General features: G+C 48.6%; 1 protein-coding gene across 3 annotated transcripts in view; it reads right to left on the reverse strand.

Moving 5' to 3' along the window:
• Nucleotides 1-17,095, reverse strand: part of CNNM4 (cyclin and CBS domain divalent metal cation transport mediator 4) — a 40,941-nt gene that overhangs the window by 2,726 nt on the left and 21,120 nt on the right. For 2 of the 3 annotated variants that reach the window (XR_006703414.1, XM_045445846.1), the window contains exons 2-7: nucleotides 8,942-9,085; nucleotides 8,529-8,663; nucleotides 5,940-6,109; nucleotides 5,535-5,631; nucleotides 3,611-3,673; nucleotides 182-363 (exon numbers count right to left, since the gene is read on the reverse strand). Coding sequence is in view for 2 of the 3 variants with exons in the window: in XM_045445846.1 (XP_045301802.1) it covers nucleotides 182-363; nucleotides 3,611-3,673; nucleotides 5,535-5,631; nucleotides 5,940-6,109; nucleotides 8,529-8,663; nucleotides 8,942-9,085 (791 nt within the window). In the remaining variant the exon portion in view is untranslated. The remainder of the gene's footprint in view (nucleotides 1-181; nucleotides 364-3,610; nucleotides 3,674-5,534; nucleotides 5,632-5,939; nucleotides 6,110-8,528; nucleotides 8,664-8,941; nucleotides 9,086-17,095) is intronic. The other variant, XM_045445847.1, reaches the window with a different exon arrangement.

The raw sequence follows: 17,095 nt of genomic DNA on the forward strand, positions 1-17,095 counted from the left end.
TTTCTGGAAGCTAGTGAAAATAAGGAATGAGAATAAGGAGGACACACATCTTGGGACCGGGCCCTCTGTGCCATGTGTGGTGGGCAAAAGAAAGAAGTTGCTGACTGCTGAGGCAGAGTCATCCAAATACCCAGGACGAGGAAGACAGCGCTTCCCAGATGGAGACACAGGAAGCACTCACCTTAATGTACTGGAGGTCCATGAGCGCCCGGACACTGAAGTCAGAAATGTACTGGCCCAGGATGGAGCTGCCAAACTGGTTGCTGCTGCCTGCCAAGGTAGCTGTGTTCGTGAGATCCGTGCGGTCCGGGTAACTGAGGGAGGCTGAGCGACTGAGGGTGGTGGGGTGGGATGGGGAGTGGTCTGTAGGAAGAGACAGGTCGTCAGGCCAGGAGCCCCCGGTGGCCCCTCACAACCTCTTGCTAACCTGTCCCACGGACACCCGGGAGCAGGGCCCCCACCAGGAATGGGAACAGTTCTTAAGGACAAGCAGAAGCTCCAACTGTAGAAGATCTGACCTCATCAAAGCAAATGAGTTAGTTTGTTTAGAAGTGTTGTGCAAGAAGTATTAAAAAGCCTACCAAAGCAGAAAACAAAAACCGAAGACACAGAAAGTTTATAGCTGCACAACCCCTCATTTCCCCAACAACTAATCAGTCAAGGGCAACATAGTGATTACCCTGACATGGCAGACAAGTCGCTGTCTTTGTCTCTGTACCAGCTTATATCGGGTGACATACACTATATACTTTTAAATTATATTAAAGGAAGACATACAGTTTGCACCCTCTCCCTACGCATCCACACAGACCTCACAACACCATGCCCTATTCACATCTTAAAATGCTGTTTTGTTTTTTGTTTTTGTTTTTAAGTAGGCTTCATGCCCAGCGCGGAGCCCAATGTGTGGCTCGAACTCATGAACCTGAGATCAAGACCTGAACTGAGATCAAGAATCAGACACTTAACTGACCCAGCCACCCAGGCGCCCCTTAAAATGCTTTTCAGAGATCAAAAGTATGTTCTGCACATGACCTGTTCTGGGTGGAACTGTCCCAGCCACTTGTGTCTGCTGGCCCCAGTCAATGTGACAAGAGGGACAAGGGCAGCAGGTTCCTCTCACAGGAACCTAGAGCCTCCAGAGCTCCAGGCTTCCCACTCTGGTGGTTTTCTCCAGGCTGGTCCAAGTGCCCCTCCCTTGAGGCAAAGACTGGGGTAGTGGTGAAGGCGCCTCTTCCCATGACCAGGGGCAGCACAGGCCTCCATTCAGACGACTGTAACCAGGAAAGGGGGATGACTCAACCACAAATGAGGAAGGAACAGACTCCTTATTTTGAAAAAGGAACTGTACCCATATTGTACATCATTAGCTCTTATTTTTGAGAACACTTAGAAAACAATGAAATGCACAAAGAAGTTAATTGTGAAGGCATGCTGGCTTCTTTTAAACAAACAGGAAGTGCACTAAGCTTATTTACTTAACCACTAAGTTACTAACTAACTATTAAGTTAGCTATTCTAACAAATAGTTCAGTGAAGACAGCAAACACAATGAATCCAGGTGACTGAAGGACCAATTCAAATTTAACTGAGGGAGACTGAACTGAGTAATACTCTATCTTTGAGCTTCATTCATAAAACTAGGAAAATATAGTCTGGGTAGTCTATGATTGGGCGGTGTACAATCATTAGGATCGTGTGCATATATCACTTATCCTAACCTAACATCTCTGATTAGGTCCTAGAAAAGAAACACAAATACTAAAGATATTACCTAATATTTCATGTTAATCATTTGGATGATGAAATGCTTTTATTAATGCTTATTAATGCTCCAGAAACTGAATTTAAAAACAACACATATTAGTGACACGGCCCTTTAAAAATAGAAGCCCAAAAAGAAATAGACCAAAATATGAAACGTTTCTGAATAATGAAATTATGATACTTAATTTTCTTAAGACTTTTTCTATTTGCTCAACTTTCTAAATAAGCTACGTTGCTTTTATGATTAAAACAGAACTATAAATGTGTAAAAAAAAATTAAGAGATTTTGACTTGGTAATTTCATTCTGAAAGGATATCCTGAGAACATAATTTTAAACACAGAGAAAGTTTTTTCACAACACATCCTGGTGTTATTTAGACCCCAATGAACGTACATAAGGGGCGGAATAACAAATGCAGGCACATGTGCCTGGGGGAATACTGCGTGGCTCTAACCAGAAAGCTTATGGAAAAGCATCTCCATTCCGATATTAGGTACAAACATCAGGATCTAAACCATGTATACATAAACTCCTGGCCAGTGTGACACAAAAGCAAGTGCAGAAGAGAGAAGAGGGGGCTGAGATGTTGGCCAAGGAGGACCAACATGGTCCATTCTGTTGTCATTGGACATCACCCACTCAAAGGCCATTGTCAGCTTCCCACTTCTATTACAGCCAAAAGGTGGCTGTTTGAAAAGGCTGAGTGTCTTCTAAATCATCTTTTTACTTTTTTTTTTAAAGAGAATCGATAAAAACATGTCCTTTGGTACAGCTGAGGAGAAAAAACCCAGCTGTACAAATATAAAATGGGAAAAGATGGACTCTGGTGATAGGACTGTCAGGGCCTCAGGAACTTCTTTAAGTTACACAGCGAGACTGGAGTTCAAAGGCACTTGTAATGCTCTTAACCTCCCCTGGGCTCACCAGGTCAGGCCAGAATTCTGATGGTGAGACCAGCACCTTCTGCCACCCTCTGCTGCCTCCACATATATGACTGAGAACTGACTCAGTTAGCCCAGCAATTCTGGGATAAGGCTCAAGAGTGTGTCCCAGCAAAGGCCAGAAACAGTATATGGCATTGGGCCTCTTCCTCAATAGTTTATGATTGGAATAGCACATTTTGATTGTAATCAAGAAGAAAACAGAAGTAACAATTGAGCTCTAACATTTCATACCAATTCTCTCACTGCTCCTGACAATTCTAAGAAGTGGGCACATATATTGTTCCCATTTCACAAGAGGGAACAAAGACTTAGAGTAAGTCAGCTCCCGGAATCATTTAGCTAGTAACTGCAGAGACAGCATTCAAACAGGGCAGTCTGCCCAGGGCCGCACTTCTAACTGCCCGGCGGCTGCCTCCCCCTGGCAGGCAGACACCAGCAGCAACAGAATGAAGAGCAAAGCCTGTGAAGAAAGGAGGAAAGTTTTTTAGAAAAAGCTGATGACATGACAGGTATCGTGATGTTTGTGAGTGGCCTTGATCAGGGGGTGCCGAACAGCTGGGTTCACTTGGCCTGGCCAGAAGCAACCCTCCCTTCCCACCCTATCTGTGTGCATGCGTGCGTGTGTGTATGTGCGTGTGCATGTGTGTGTGTCTTCTCAAGGACTGAAGGACCTTTGGGGATGCTCTTCCAGAACCAGGGCAAAGCCACCCAGTAATTGGGCCCCAGGCCAAGAAGCAGAGCCAGTGCAGATCAAGCTGGCCCACAAATGTGAATGGGTGGGATGGCCTGAGGTGCTGTGGGGAGCCCCAGTGCCTGCTGGGAGAGGTTAGTAGAGCTGTGGTATGTGGGCTCAGGCGATAGGTGGCAGTGCAAACTTCTCCAGCCATGCCATGTTACCTGAGAGCCAGGAGAGCAGGGAGTTCCGCTTGCCAGGCGGACACCCGACCTGGGTTGAAGGCACTGGAGCAAAAGAGGAAAAGGTCAGCGATGGGTAGGGTGAGGAGGCAGAACATGGAGCCACAGGTATGGGATAGAGAAGCAGATCTGCTGGGGGGTCAGGCTCCCTTGGGCAAAGAGGGGGCACAATGGAAAGGGGGACATAGCTCTGATGGGGAAGGGCTTAGGGCAATCCAACAAGCCCTGCTCAGAGAGGGGCAGAAGCTTCCACAGTAAAGCAAGCCCCCCAGAAGTCATCCCTTCTTCCTTTTGGCCACTCCAAGTGGGAACTGAGTGCCTCCCGGTCAAAGGATAGAGCCCAGGACTCTGACCCAAGCCTCTAAGGCATTGTTGCAGAGAAAGCGTGCCTGGAGGAAATGTCCCATGACTGTGTACCTTTCTGGACAAGATTTCCCCCAGCTGGATGGCAAGAGGTGCTCTTGGGAGGGGCAGAGAAATCCTCCTTAGGCCCAATGCATCCAGGCAGAGGCCAACTGCTCCAAAACCCAGCTCTGGAAACTTGTCTCCTCACTCTCTCCTTCCTGGAGCCTGCTCATGCTGGTGGAGGGGCAGAGCTACGTCACACCAGTGGATAAACTGAGCTGTGTCAATATACGTGGATGCCCTGGCCCCTGCACAGGTCCTCTTTGTCAAAGGACAGCAACAGGCATAGCACAGAGGCTCTCCAGGAGATGCACACACACCTAAATGTGTGGCCTGTCCCCCAGCAATAAAGTAGATTTTCACTTCCCAGCCTGCAGCAACCTGGAGCCCTCTGGAGGTTAAGAGGGGTCATACAACTGGTGAGGAGCCAATCTGGCAAGACTTGGGTCTTGCCTGCAGGGTGCCACTTTAGTCACAAGGTCCCTCTGGCAAGGGGAGCCTGAACCACCCAGGACTGGAGAAGCAGAAAGCGCCAGGGTGGCCAGAGTGGCCCTTCCCTGGACTTCCCACAACCTCTCTTGGAGGGCATGTCCAGTCCCTCTTTGTCCCAAATCCCTTTCTGCCATCAGAACCAGCCCTCTGGGCACTTGGGTGGCTCAGTCAGTTAGGCATCTGACTCTTGATTTTGGCTCAGGTCATGATCTCACAGTTCGTGAGTTCAAGCCCGATGCCGGGCTCTTCAGTGGCAGTGCAGAGCCTGCTTGGGATTCTGTCTCCCTCTCTCTCTGCCCCTGCCCCACTTGCTATCTCTCTCTCTCAAAATAAATAAATAAACATTAAAAAAAAAAAAAAAAAAGAACCAGCCCTTAACCAAAAGGCAGTGGCTAAGCCCCCGGAAAAGTCAAGCCCATCTGCAACCTGCCCAGCAAATAGGCCCCGGCCTGGCTCCCAACCATAGGCACTCTGGACCCCCTCACTCTCCACCTCAATTCCCTAACCCAGTCTCCATGAGCAAGAGCCTGTGGCCTCCCTCCACCTGCCTCCACTCATTCTTCTCGCTGCTGTGGCTGCTTGCCTGGTTGGCCCATTCTGCTGTCGTACTTCCCCCTGCTCAAAGGCCATCAGTGGCTTCCTGCTTCCTATCACAACCAAATGCTGCCAACTTTCTGGGGCTCCCCGACATGTCCTTACTCCCCATGGTCCTCCCCCAACTCTGGCAGGCTGTTCTCACATCTCAAGACATGCTCTCAGCTCCATGCAGGCCTTTGCGCAGATTCCCTTTCCCATCTCTTCTCCCCACTCTCAGAATCCTGTCCGAAGGAGCCAGTCACAGCTCTTCTGGACCACCTCTGCTAGGCCCTGACAGCTCTGGCCCTGACTGGCCTCCCTCTCCCCTGAGCCACCTGGACTGTCCCAGGTTCTGGGTGCCAGTCTAAGTATCCGCCCAACCCAGGTATGCTGGAGGGCAGCACAGAAGCACAGATGCAACCCAGCGACTCACCAGAGGTGGGCGAGGACAGGGCCATGGTCCCATAGTAGGAGAAGGCGCCTGTCTCAAACTTCATGTTCTCCTTCCCGGCCTCCACCTCCACCTTCCCCTGGAAGAACACAGGGCCAGGAAGACAAACAGACTGAGAAAGAAAACTCAACGGAGGGAAAAAAGGACAAAGCAAGAGGGAGAAGTAAGGGCAAGGAAGAGCTGGTTCCAGAGCCCCGAAGAGTTCAGGTACCCTGACCTGGAGACTCAAGGATGGCCTCTCAGGAAGAGGGTGGGCAAAGGGGGAGCAGAGGCTCAGGGGCAGGCTGGACGTTCCCTAGGCAGGAAAGCCCTGCGTCCCCCAGCCACTTCAGCAGGCAAGGAGGGGACAGTGGGCATAGGGGGGCAGGCACGGAGCAGGCCACTTACCTGCAGGATGAGGATAAAGTAGTCGGCCGGCTTATTCCGGGCGTACAGGTAATGACGGATGTAATATTTGTTGTGCTCATCAAACTTGAGTTCCTGAATGACGTCTGGGTACTTGAGCAGCCGAAGCAGGATTTTCTCGGATATCAGAGAGGGGCTGAACTGGGGAACCTCTGTAGGAAGAGAGACAAGGACTTCACAGGGGGCCTGGAATAGGCAACGTGGGGAACACAGCCCCCTCCCTGCCCAGGCCCTTCCCTTTGGTTCTGCACCTCCCTGGGAAGGAAGCACCTTTGGATCCAAACAGGTTACACTCCAGTCGGCCCACCTGCCTAGGCTGGAATGGCGGCGCCTGCACTAATAGTGTGTGATCTTGGGCAAGTTACTTAACCTGTGCCTCAGTTTCCTCATCTGTAAAATGGGGATTAAAAACCTCGTAGGGTTGGGGCACCTGGGTGGCTCAACATCTGATTCTGAGCATCTGATTCTTTTTTTTTTTTTTTTTAATTAATTTTTCTAAATTTACCTCCAAGTTAGTGCAAAAATGATTTCAGGAGTAGAATTCAGTGATTCATCCCCTATGTACAACACCCAGTGCTCACCCCAACAAGTGTCTTCCCTAATGCCCCTTGATCATTTAGCTCATTCCCCCACCCACAACCCCTCCAGCAACCCTTAGTTTGTTCTCTATATTTGAGTCTCTTATATTTTGTCCCCCTCCCTATATTATTTTTGTTTCCCTTCCCCTATGTTCATCTGTTTTGTATCTCAAATTCCACATGAGTGAGGTCATATGATATGTCTTTCTCTGACTAATTTTGCTTAGCATAATACCCTCTAGTTCCATCCATGTTGTTGCAAATGGCCAAGATTTCACTCTTTTTGATTGCCGAGTAATACTCCATTGTATATATACACACCACATCTTCTTTATCCATTCATCCCTCGATGGACATTTGGGCTCCTTCCATACTTTGGCTATTGTTGATAGTGCTGCTATAAACATGGGGGTGCATGTGCCCCTTCGAAACAGCACACCTGTATCCCTTGGATAAATACCTAGTAGTGCAATTGCTGGGTCATAGGGTAGTTCTATTTTTAATTTTTTGAGGAAACTCCATACTGTTTTCCAGAGTGGCTGCACCAGTTTGCATTCCCACCAACAATGCAAAAGAGGTCCTCTTTCTCCGCATCCTCGCCAACATCTATTGTTGCCTGAGTTGTTAATTTTAGCCATTCTGACAGGTGTGAGGTGGTATCTCATTGTGGTTTTGATTTGTATTTCTCTGAGCATCTGACTCTTGATTTCGGCTCAGGTCATGATCTCGCAGGTTGTGGGTTCAAGCCTCGTGTTGGGCTCTGCACTGATACCATGGAACCTGCTTAGAATTCTATGTCTCTCCCTCTCTTTCTCTGCCCCTCCCCTGCTCATATAGGTGCAGCTCTCTCTCTCTCAAAATAGATAAACATTAAAAAAAAATTTTTTTTTCTAAAAAAAAAAATAATAACAATTAAACAAAACAAAACAAAACTTCGTAGGGTTGGGGCTCCTGGCTGGCTCAGTCAGTGGAGCATAGGACTCTTGATCTCAGAGTCGTAAGTTACAACCTCACATTGGGTATAGAGGTTACTTTAAAAACAAAACATGCTCTGGGGCGCCTGGGTGGCTCAGTAGGTTAGGTGTCTGACTTTGGCTCAGGTCTGATCTCACCATTTGTGAGTTCGAGCCCCGTATCAGGTACTGTGTTGATAACTCAGAGCCTGGAGCCTGCTTCAGATTCTGTGTCTCCCTCTCGCTCTGACCCTCTCCTGCTCACACTGTGTGTGTGTGTCTCTCTCTCAAAAATAAATAAGCATTAAAAAAAAAAAACTCTTAGATACATTCTTGCCATATGGAAAGTGCTTCATAAATATTATCATCATTATTATCATTAGCACTATCGTCAATATCCTGGCAGGAAAAATAAAGAGAATTAACATCCTTCAGCAAGTGAGAGTTAGGAAGGAAGTCAGATTTTGGGGGGAGGTGGGGAATAGACAGGAGCTTTTCAAATCAATCACCCAGATCCCCAAAGGGGCTTTGAGTCAGGGGTGAGAAGAGAGAAATGTCATTGACCTAGAGGTCAAGTCCTGCTGGACCCAGCAAATTCAGGCAGAGGGGAAGGAGGAGAGATGAGAACAGAACTGGATTGAGACTCCTTGGAGTGCACGAGCCAGACAAGAGCTGTGCCAGACAAGAGCTGTGGGCCCACAGTATGTGGAAAGGCCTCTTTCTCCCTCCTCCTCCCCAGCACCCATGGGTCTGGGGAACCCCAGGGCCCACTTCAGGTACTCCCAGTGGTTATTTTCAAAACCAACTTGGTTGCTTCCTAGAAATTTGCAATGGCAACCCATCAACAAAGAAAACAAATCACAAGGAGTGCCCCAGGGATAGAGGGAAGGCGCCTTCCCCCTTTCAGAGGCAATCATGTTTTCCCCATACCTTTCACCTGCCACAGCCCTTGTCCCATGGGAGAAAGTAGCCAGAGGCCTAGAATCCTTCTTCCATGACTGTATCCCATCAACACCTGAAGGCCCTCCACTTGCTCTTACCCGTGGCCAGGAAGCGATGAGCCGCCAGAAGTAGCTGAGGTGAAATTTTCACCTTGAGTTCATTGTCAGCATCCTTAAAGGCTGAGAAGTCACGTTTGTTCTTCTCAGATACTCGTTTCCTGCTTCGGTTGTCAGCTGCAAGAGGCAGAATCTAGAACTGAGAACACTGAACCCCAATGACTCAGGAACAGACTAGAACCTGCTCCCCAGTCCCCAGCTCTGCAGTCCTTTCTTCCAGGCACAAGCAGCAGTGTCTGCACCAGGGCAAGGTCCCTGGCCGGGGTGAGACACGGAGTTCCTGGGTCTCAGGGTGCCAGCCCTCCCATGTCCTTGCACTGTGGCCTTCCCACCTAGGGACACCTAGGATGTGAATAGGAAAAGGGTTCCGGGCCTGTGGAGAGGATGGAACTCACTGTACATATCTGACTCGTCCAGGATCTCAGATTTGATGATCTCCTCAATGACATCCTCCAGGGTGACCAGGCCCAGCACCTCGTAGAAGGGGTCACCTTCACCCTCGTTGTTCACCTTCTGCACGATGGCCAGGTGGGACTTCCCTGGGGGGGGGGGGGGAAACAATGCAATGAGTCAGGCAAGAACAAAGGGATCAGGCATGAGACTCCTCCACCAAAACGTTAACACACTTGGGGTCATGAGTCACTGGGGTGGGGTATGGGTGTTTTTTTTTCCCCTTTTCTTTATTTCCTGAAGTTTCTACTGCAAACAGATATTGCTCTTATGAAAAGGAAAACCAAAAGTATTCTTTAAATCTCAAGGCATTTCAGACCTTTTGTTTCAGTAGAATGAAAACGGCAAGGACCTGTCTGGTGCCGTGTATCAGGATCTCCTGAGAGTCCTGGAGAGGGGAAAGACCCACATTGACAACCCATGGACAGTGAAGCCATCAGTCAGAGACATGTGTGTGCCAACTGGACACGGGGCTCCTCAGACAGCCCAGGCTGCCCATGGGGCCCCACGGGGCACTCACATTCCTTCACCCTGCTCTCCTTGGCAAACTCCCCAGCATGTACCCAGGGGCTGTGATACTGCCCGAGGCAAAGGCTCTCAGTTCCCAAAACCATTAACAAATTAGCCCGGGCTGTAATTAGGCCAGGCAAATACTATAATTAGAGAAAGGCCACCCTTTCAACCTAAAACAAGAGAAAGTTGGGTAGCAGAGGGAGGGTGGAGGGACCCTCCACAGAAGCTTTGTGGGGTAGCAGGGCTTTCCTGGCCCTCTTTCTGATTGTCTACCCTGTTCTCGTGCCCCCTGCCCCAGTGCATGACAGGAAGGAGACAGCCAAGGGCTTGGCCCACACTTCAGTTTGAATGGAACTGTGTACCCCACACAGGGACACAGGTTTGGAGCAGCTTAAGGGAAAAAACCCTGGGAGAGCTGAGGTCAAGCTAGGGTCTCCTATGCAGTGTCCCCTTCACAACCCAGTCTTAGGCCCCACTCTAAGAACTTCTCTGTAGGGGACATTTTCCAAGTCTCTAAGGCCACTGGAAATCCCCCAACCCCAGGATGTGTTCCTCAGAACTCCAGAGAGGCACCAGTTCTCAGGAGCAGCATTTTAAAAAACAGAATAAAGGAAAAAGATATCAGAGTATGCCACATGTGACTGGGGTGGGGGGTGGGGGAGTATGTTCTGTGCAACTTTCACACACATGCCAGTCACTATGCTACACTCATTTCCAGCTACAAGTTGTGGTCAAAACACTTTTTCAGCACTTTCCTAGACAGAACCATGGCTAGACTTGATTAAAAACTCTACTGTCTCTCTCTGTCTCAAAAATAAACATTAAAAAAAATTTTTTTTTTTTTAAAGGGGGGGGGCACCTGGGTGGCTCAGTCGGTTAAGCGTCCGACTTTCGCTCAGGTCATGATATCACAGTCTGTGAGTTCGAGCCCCACATTGGGCTCTGTGCTGTCAGCTTAGAGCCTAGAGCCTGCTTCAGATTCTGTGTTGCCCTCTCTCTCTGACCCTCCCCCATTCATGCTCTGTCTCTCTCTGTCTCAAAAATAAATAAACATTAAAAAAAAACCAAAAAACAAAAAACTCTAGACATGAGGGGCACCTGGATGGCTCAGTCAGTTAAGCATCCAACTCAGGTCATGATCTCACTGTTAATGAGTTCAAGCCCTCCGTCGGGCTTTCTGCTGTCAGCAGCATGGAGCCTGCTTCAGATCCTCTGTCCCCAGCTCACTCTTCCCCTTCCCTGCTGGCACTCTGTCTCTCTCTCAAAAACAAATAAACATTAAAAAAACAAAAAACAAAACCACACACACACACAAAAACCCTCTAGACATGAGCCAACAGGGGCAAGAGATCCATCAAGGTCCTCCAGCAGGCAGCACGCACTCAGAGCTGAGTCTGGCCCCCAGGCCTCTCTGCCTGCTGGAGGCTGCCCATCCAGGAGTGTCTTCTAGAAACAGAAACAATGTTCTGGGTGGTCTAAGGCAGCCAGCTAAACTATGCCATCAGGTGGAACCAGAGTAAAAAGCGAAGTAGCTCTTACCACCTGTCAGACTGGCACACTCCAAGACTGGTGATGCCCAGTGTTGGGGGAGACAAACATGCTGTCACAGGTCCTCTGTTTAGTGGACAGGTAAATAGGCATATTTCAGGAGGCCGATTTGGCAGGCTGTCTCAAAACTAAAGGTCTCTAACCTAGGAATCAGAAATTCCACAGGGAGAAAGTTGGCTATAATCTTTCCCAAAGCAGAAAGACACAGAAGCAAACAGAACACTGTTAACAACCTCAAACCAGAAACAACCTAAATCAACAGCAATGGAGCAGGAGTATTGAATAGTGGCCACCACTGCTCTGGGGAAAAGGCAGCAGGCTGGATGGACAGACAGAATGTGGAATGAAGCCCCACACAGACTGTTGATGGAACAGCAAGCAGTGGTGCCAGCTGCCTGTGCAGAAACTCAGGGCTGGCACTTGGCGGGACGGGGGGAGGAGTTGAATTGCCTTGAATTGCATGGAAGAGCAGACAGTGATCACCTCTGGGGTTATGTGGAGTTTGGGGGAGAGGCCCTATTATCCCTTACTCTGTACCCTTCTGATACTGTTCTACTTGATGGGCAGGTTTCACTACCAGAATTTTTTTTAATTGACAAAGAGGGGAAAAACAAAATCAAGGGAAACAAAGGGAGACTGGTGAGACTCTAGGGTGAGCAAGGACCCTCTGTGCCTAAACGGACACAGACTGAGTCCCACGTAATGAGGCGTGTTTGAATGTGGCTCAGTTAGCAGCGCCTTGCTCAGAGCGCAGAAGTCAGGGCCCCGGCACAGAAGAGACAAAGCTTTAATAACCTGAGCAAATGTCCTCCTCTCCACTGAGCCTCCCTCCAATTAACCACAGGCTCACAACAAATCCTGACGCACAGTCACGGGTGCACTGGGCCACACAGGGAAAGGCTGGTGGCTTCTCTAAAGGACAGAAATATCCCTCCTTGTAGAAGAAATAAGCTGATTCCTTGAGACCAATGTTGGGGCCACTCTCAGCCCTCCTGCCTCCTCTCTGAGGCTCCGTTGTTTGCAGCATCACTGGTGTGTGCGGATGCCCTCTAAGGGACAGGTAACCTGAAGGTGTACAGACCTGGGGCGCCACCCAGTCACCTCTGCTCTACCTTGCCCAGCGGAGTTTTGTTTTGTTTTGTTTTGTTTTGTTTTGTTTTTTATGGTCTTAGCAGAAGATTCTCCTCCTTGGCTAGAGAACCTCTCTTGCCAAGGTCACCAGTGACTTCCAGTGACAGGGTCTCATGCTCAGGCTGCATCTTCTGATGAGGGGTCACTCTCTCTCACTTCCTGGAAATCCTTCCTCTCCTTGGTTTCTAGCACACAGCTTTCCTGGTGTTCCTCTCACCTCAGGGGCTGCTCCTTCTCCCTGACCTCTTTACGTGGGAGCATCCCAGAGCTCAGTCCTTGGACCTGGTCCCTTGCTTTGTGACTTTAAATACAAACTGTATGTCAAGGCATCTCAAATAAACACTTCCAGCCCAGCCCACTCCCGCATCCTCTGGACTCATAAACCCAACTGGTGGCTGATGGCTAGGTAGGTAGCTTCTCCTAGATGCCTAACATCTTGATCTCCACGTGGCCAAAACCAAATTGCCACCCTTCCCCCCAGCCTTCCTCATGTCCATCAATCCAGTAGATCAGGCCATGGGGGAGTAAGCTGTCTCCTGTATTTCTCTACCCTTTTATATCCAACCTTTCCAGTAGATCCTGTCAGCTCTACCTGCAACAGACACTTAGAATCTGGCCTCTTCTGGAGGCCTCCACTGCTACTGTCTCGTTCCGGGCCACACACATCTCCGTCTCACCCAGAGAGCTAGACTAGCCTCTAAGCAGCTCCCTGCTTCATCCTGGACCTGGGGTTGGCTCTCAACACAGCAGCAAGAGGGGGGAAGTCAGGTCACCTTATGCCTCACCCAAGTCCCTCCAGTGGCTCCTGTCTCACTCCTAGTAAAAGCCCCATCCCCCACAGAGCCCTTGGTGCTGACCCTCTCATGTCTCCTACCACTCTCTCTCCAGTGCTCAGGTCAGCCACAGGGCCTCTTTGCTGTTCTTCAAACACAACAGGCTGCTCCCTTTGCCTGGCTTGCTCCTCCCCCACACAACTGGGTAGCCTGCCCCAATTCAGGTCTTTGTTCATATGTGGCCCTCTCAGTGAGGCCTCAGTGAAAACTGCATAGCCCTTACCCAAAAACTACGACTCCTCCTCCAGCACCTCAACCCTAGTCATTAAATCCCCTAAAATAAATGATATAGTACGCTTATTCAATGAACTTATCATTTATGGCCCGTCTTCTCCTGCTATATTTTGAGCTACACTACAGCAGGGGCTTTAGTCTGTGTTCTTGAAGCTCAGAACAGCGATTGGCATCCAGTTAAGTGTTCAATGGCTATCAGGGAATGAATGCCTCAGTTCACGTGGACGTTCCATAGGAGAAAAAAAATGTAATCAATGGGAAGGGGGAAAGGGATGGAGCCTAGAGAAGAGTTATTTTGAATTTCAGTAATTAAGTTTCCGTAATTCAAAAATCATTTTTAATTTACCTTTTAAAATAAAAAGACCAACTTAGGACTTATATTTATGATCCTCATTCTATGAAATTTAAATCTAATACAGAATTTTTACTTTAATGATTTACCTCATTTTATTATTAGTGTCCATTCAACTGGATAATTGGATTTTGGGGGTGGTTGGGGTGAGAAATGAAACATAAAAATTTAAATAATACATCTACCCCAAAAGCTGAGAATCCCTCAGTTCTCAAAGTAGTCCTCATTCAAAGAAAAAAGAATGAGGAAATATAGCAACATGCTCATATTTGGCTGATCCACATGAAATTGTTGATATTTGACTATTTTTGACCAAGAAAAATGACAATTTCATATTATTCAACCTAAAAGTATGGGAGGTTCAGGATGGTTTTCTGTTTTATACTTTTCTGAATAGAAAATCCAACCTTTTCCACAGTCAATAGTTTTAATTTTACAATCAGAAAGAAAGACATCCACTGAAGTAACTTTGAAAAAGACTCTCACACTGCTCCCTGACCCACCCCCCACCCCCAAACCCTGCGGGACTGGGGCTTCCTTTTAAATTCAAACACTGCTAGCAAGGGGCAACCTGGCGTGAGAAAGGAGGCACCTTGAAGCTCCTACCCGCACAGCTGCCCTTCTTCGACCTTTGTCCAGCCAGGTCTCCTCCCAGTCAGAGAACCACAGTGAGGCCTCTTTCACCTGTCCTGTCCCACCTGGAACAGGGGCAAGGAGCGAGAGGCCCCATAACCTGCCTGAGTCCCTCCCCAACCCTTCCTCTTTACCACCCTTGGCTCAGCCCTGGGGGGCTCCACCATGGGGACCATTAGCACTCACTGCCCAGTCACGCCCCAGCGCTCCCTTTTCCCTTCACCAGCACTTGTACTGTTGCTTATGCAGTCGACTGGCGATGCTATCCCATCCCCTCCCACCTCATGCCTGGAACACAGCAGACACCCAAACGTTTTGCTGGATACATATAGGTTGGTCTGCAGGGACCCCAGAAAGCCCAATCCTCCACCTTCCACACTGCCCAGTTTAGCAAACTGCTGTATCCTCCTCCCCCCATAAAAAACTTTATAATCTCTCATAGACCATAAGAAAAACACATTACTAGGTGCTGGGTTTCAAAGTCCACAAAGGCCCGGAGAGGGCCCTACTCACCAGCTCCTGCTGCCTTTTCTCATGTGGAATATCCAGAGGCCCCAGATCAGACATGGGATTCCCACTACCCAAGACGGGTGTCCTGGGCATCTCCCTCGCTGGTCCCCCAGCAAGCGAGGTTGCCCACTTCCTGCCCTCAAAGGCTCCCAGCAGGCTCTGAACTCTCAGGCACCTCAGGCTTGACTGCCAGAAGACGGGCCACCGCAGGCCATAGGTCTCTTCACTTGCAGGCAACATAGCACCCTGATGTCCTGGGAATCCCCCTCTTTTTTCCTCCCTCCACCCAGACAACGGGCAGGATTAAGCAGACTATTAATAGTGCTGATCTCACCAGCAGGAGGGGCAGCCCATCCCAGCAAGAAGAGATAGGCGGGGCAGGCATATTGGAGGAAGCAGAGGAGCACAGCAGCAGAAGTCAGACCCTTGCACAACCCTCCATGTGGGCACCCCTCAGCAACCAGGGGACAAGAGAGCTATGCACAAAAAGAAGCTTCCATAAGTTCCCTAAGCAGAGAGGGACAGACTGGGGAGGGGCAGGGAGTAAGTTGTTTAATCAATAAGCAACTTAAAAGAACAATGAAGAGATCCTTAATTTTAATGTAAGTTAAAATACATTAGGGTGCCTGGGTGGCTCAGGTGGTTAAGCAGTTAAGTGTCCTAAGCGTCCGCCTTTTTTTTTTTTTTTTTAAATATTTTAACATTTATTCATTTTTGAGAGACAGAGAGACACAATGTGAGCAGGGAAGGGACAGAGAGAGGAGGCAGAATGTGAAGCAGGCTCCAGGCTCTGAGCTATCAGCACAGAGCCTGATGCGGGGCTTGAACTCACGAACGGCAAGACCATGACCTGAGCCAACATCGGCCACTTAACTGACTGGTCGGCCACTTAACTGACTGAGCCACCCAGGCACCCCTCAAGCAACTGACTCTTGATTTCAGCTCAGGTCATGATCTGACAGTTCGTGGGTTCCAACCCCACATCGGGCTCTGCACTGCCAGCGCAGATTCTCTCTTGGGATCCTCTCTTTCCCTCTCTTTGCCCTTCCCCTGCTTGCATGCTGTGTCTCTCTATCTGGAAATAAGTACATAAACTTAAAAAAATTTTATAAATAAATGAAATATACCGTAAGACCATAGAGACTAACACAGGGAAGTACTGAAGGAAACAATGACATTTTTTTCTTCAGGATTTGGCAGCACGTGTCAAAATGGAGAAAGTAAGACCCTGGCCTCAGCCATATCTACCACTTCTAGGAAAGACCTTAATACAAGGAAAAACCCAGGCCAGGGTGCAAGTTGTGCCCAGGAGGGTCCATCTAGGGTGGTTTATGATATAGTACTGTAGCCACTAAAAATTAGGCTGATGTAGACAGAGATTTAAAAGAGACAGTGGGGGGCGCCTGGGTGGCGCAGTTGGTTGAGCGTCCAACTTCAGCCAGGTCACGATCTCGCGGTCCGTGAGTTTGAGCCCCGCGTCGGGCTCTGGGCTGATGGCTCGGAGCCTGGAGCCTGTTTCCGATTCTGTGTCTCCCTCTCTCTCTGCCCCTCCCCCGTTCATGCTCTGTCTCTCTCTGTCCCAAAAATAAATAAACGTTGAAAAAAAAAAATTAAAAGAGACAGTGGTTCACCATTTGCATAAAGCAAAAAGTTACAAAACAAGAAAATATGGGAACTACACTGGCTTCTTCTGCTTTAGCTTAATGCATTTTAAAATCACCATGTATTACTCATTTTACATTCATAATCAGAAAGGATAAGAATGATGCCTCATATTGAGGGGAGGGAGACAGCAATATAGTTGGTTCATTGCTGACTTACTAGAAGAAAACAAGACCAAAATATTCACGTTTTGAGTGGTGGGATAAGGGGGTCTTTCATTGCCTAGTCATTTTCCTCCTTTCTAAAAGTTTCTACAATAAATATATTGCTTTATTTTTACATTTTAATTATAAACACAATGTACGTCTTTCTGCACCTTGGGTTTTACACACAGCGATGTCACTGGAGCCCAGTCACTTTGCCTCCCCTGTGGAGGGTTCCACTGGTGGATGCTAGGGGGGATTTAACCCTCTCTCTTCTGCTGATGGACCCGCGATTGTTTCCAGTTTCTTATACCACGAACAAAACTGCAAGGAAAATCCCTGTGCTCCACCGTTCAATCCATGTGAGATCTCGATGTACGTACAGCTGTGGAGCCACTAGGTCAGAGGGTTCGTGCACTGGAAGATCTGACCAAAATCTCCACACCGCCCTCCCTAGTAGGGCTCCCAGTTTCCATTCTTGCCAGCACAAGTTATACCCGGTGCTTCTTGATTCATTCCTTAGTGCCTAGTGCCCAATAA

The sequence above is a fragment of the Leopardus geoffroyi genome, chromosome A3 (genome assembly GCF_018350155.1).
Source record: "Leopardus geoffroyi isolate Oge1 chromosome A3, O.geoffroyi_Oge1_pat1.0, whole genome shotgun sequence".
NCBI lineage: Eukaryota > Metazoa > Chordata > Mammalia > Carnivora > Felidae > Leopardus > Leopardus geoffroyi.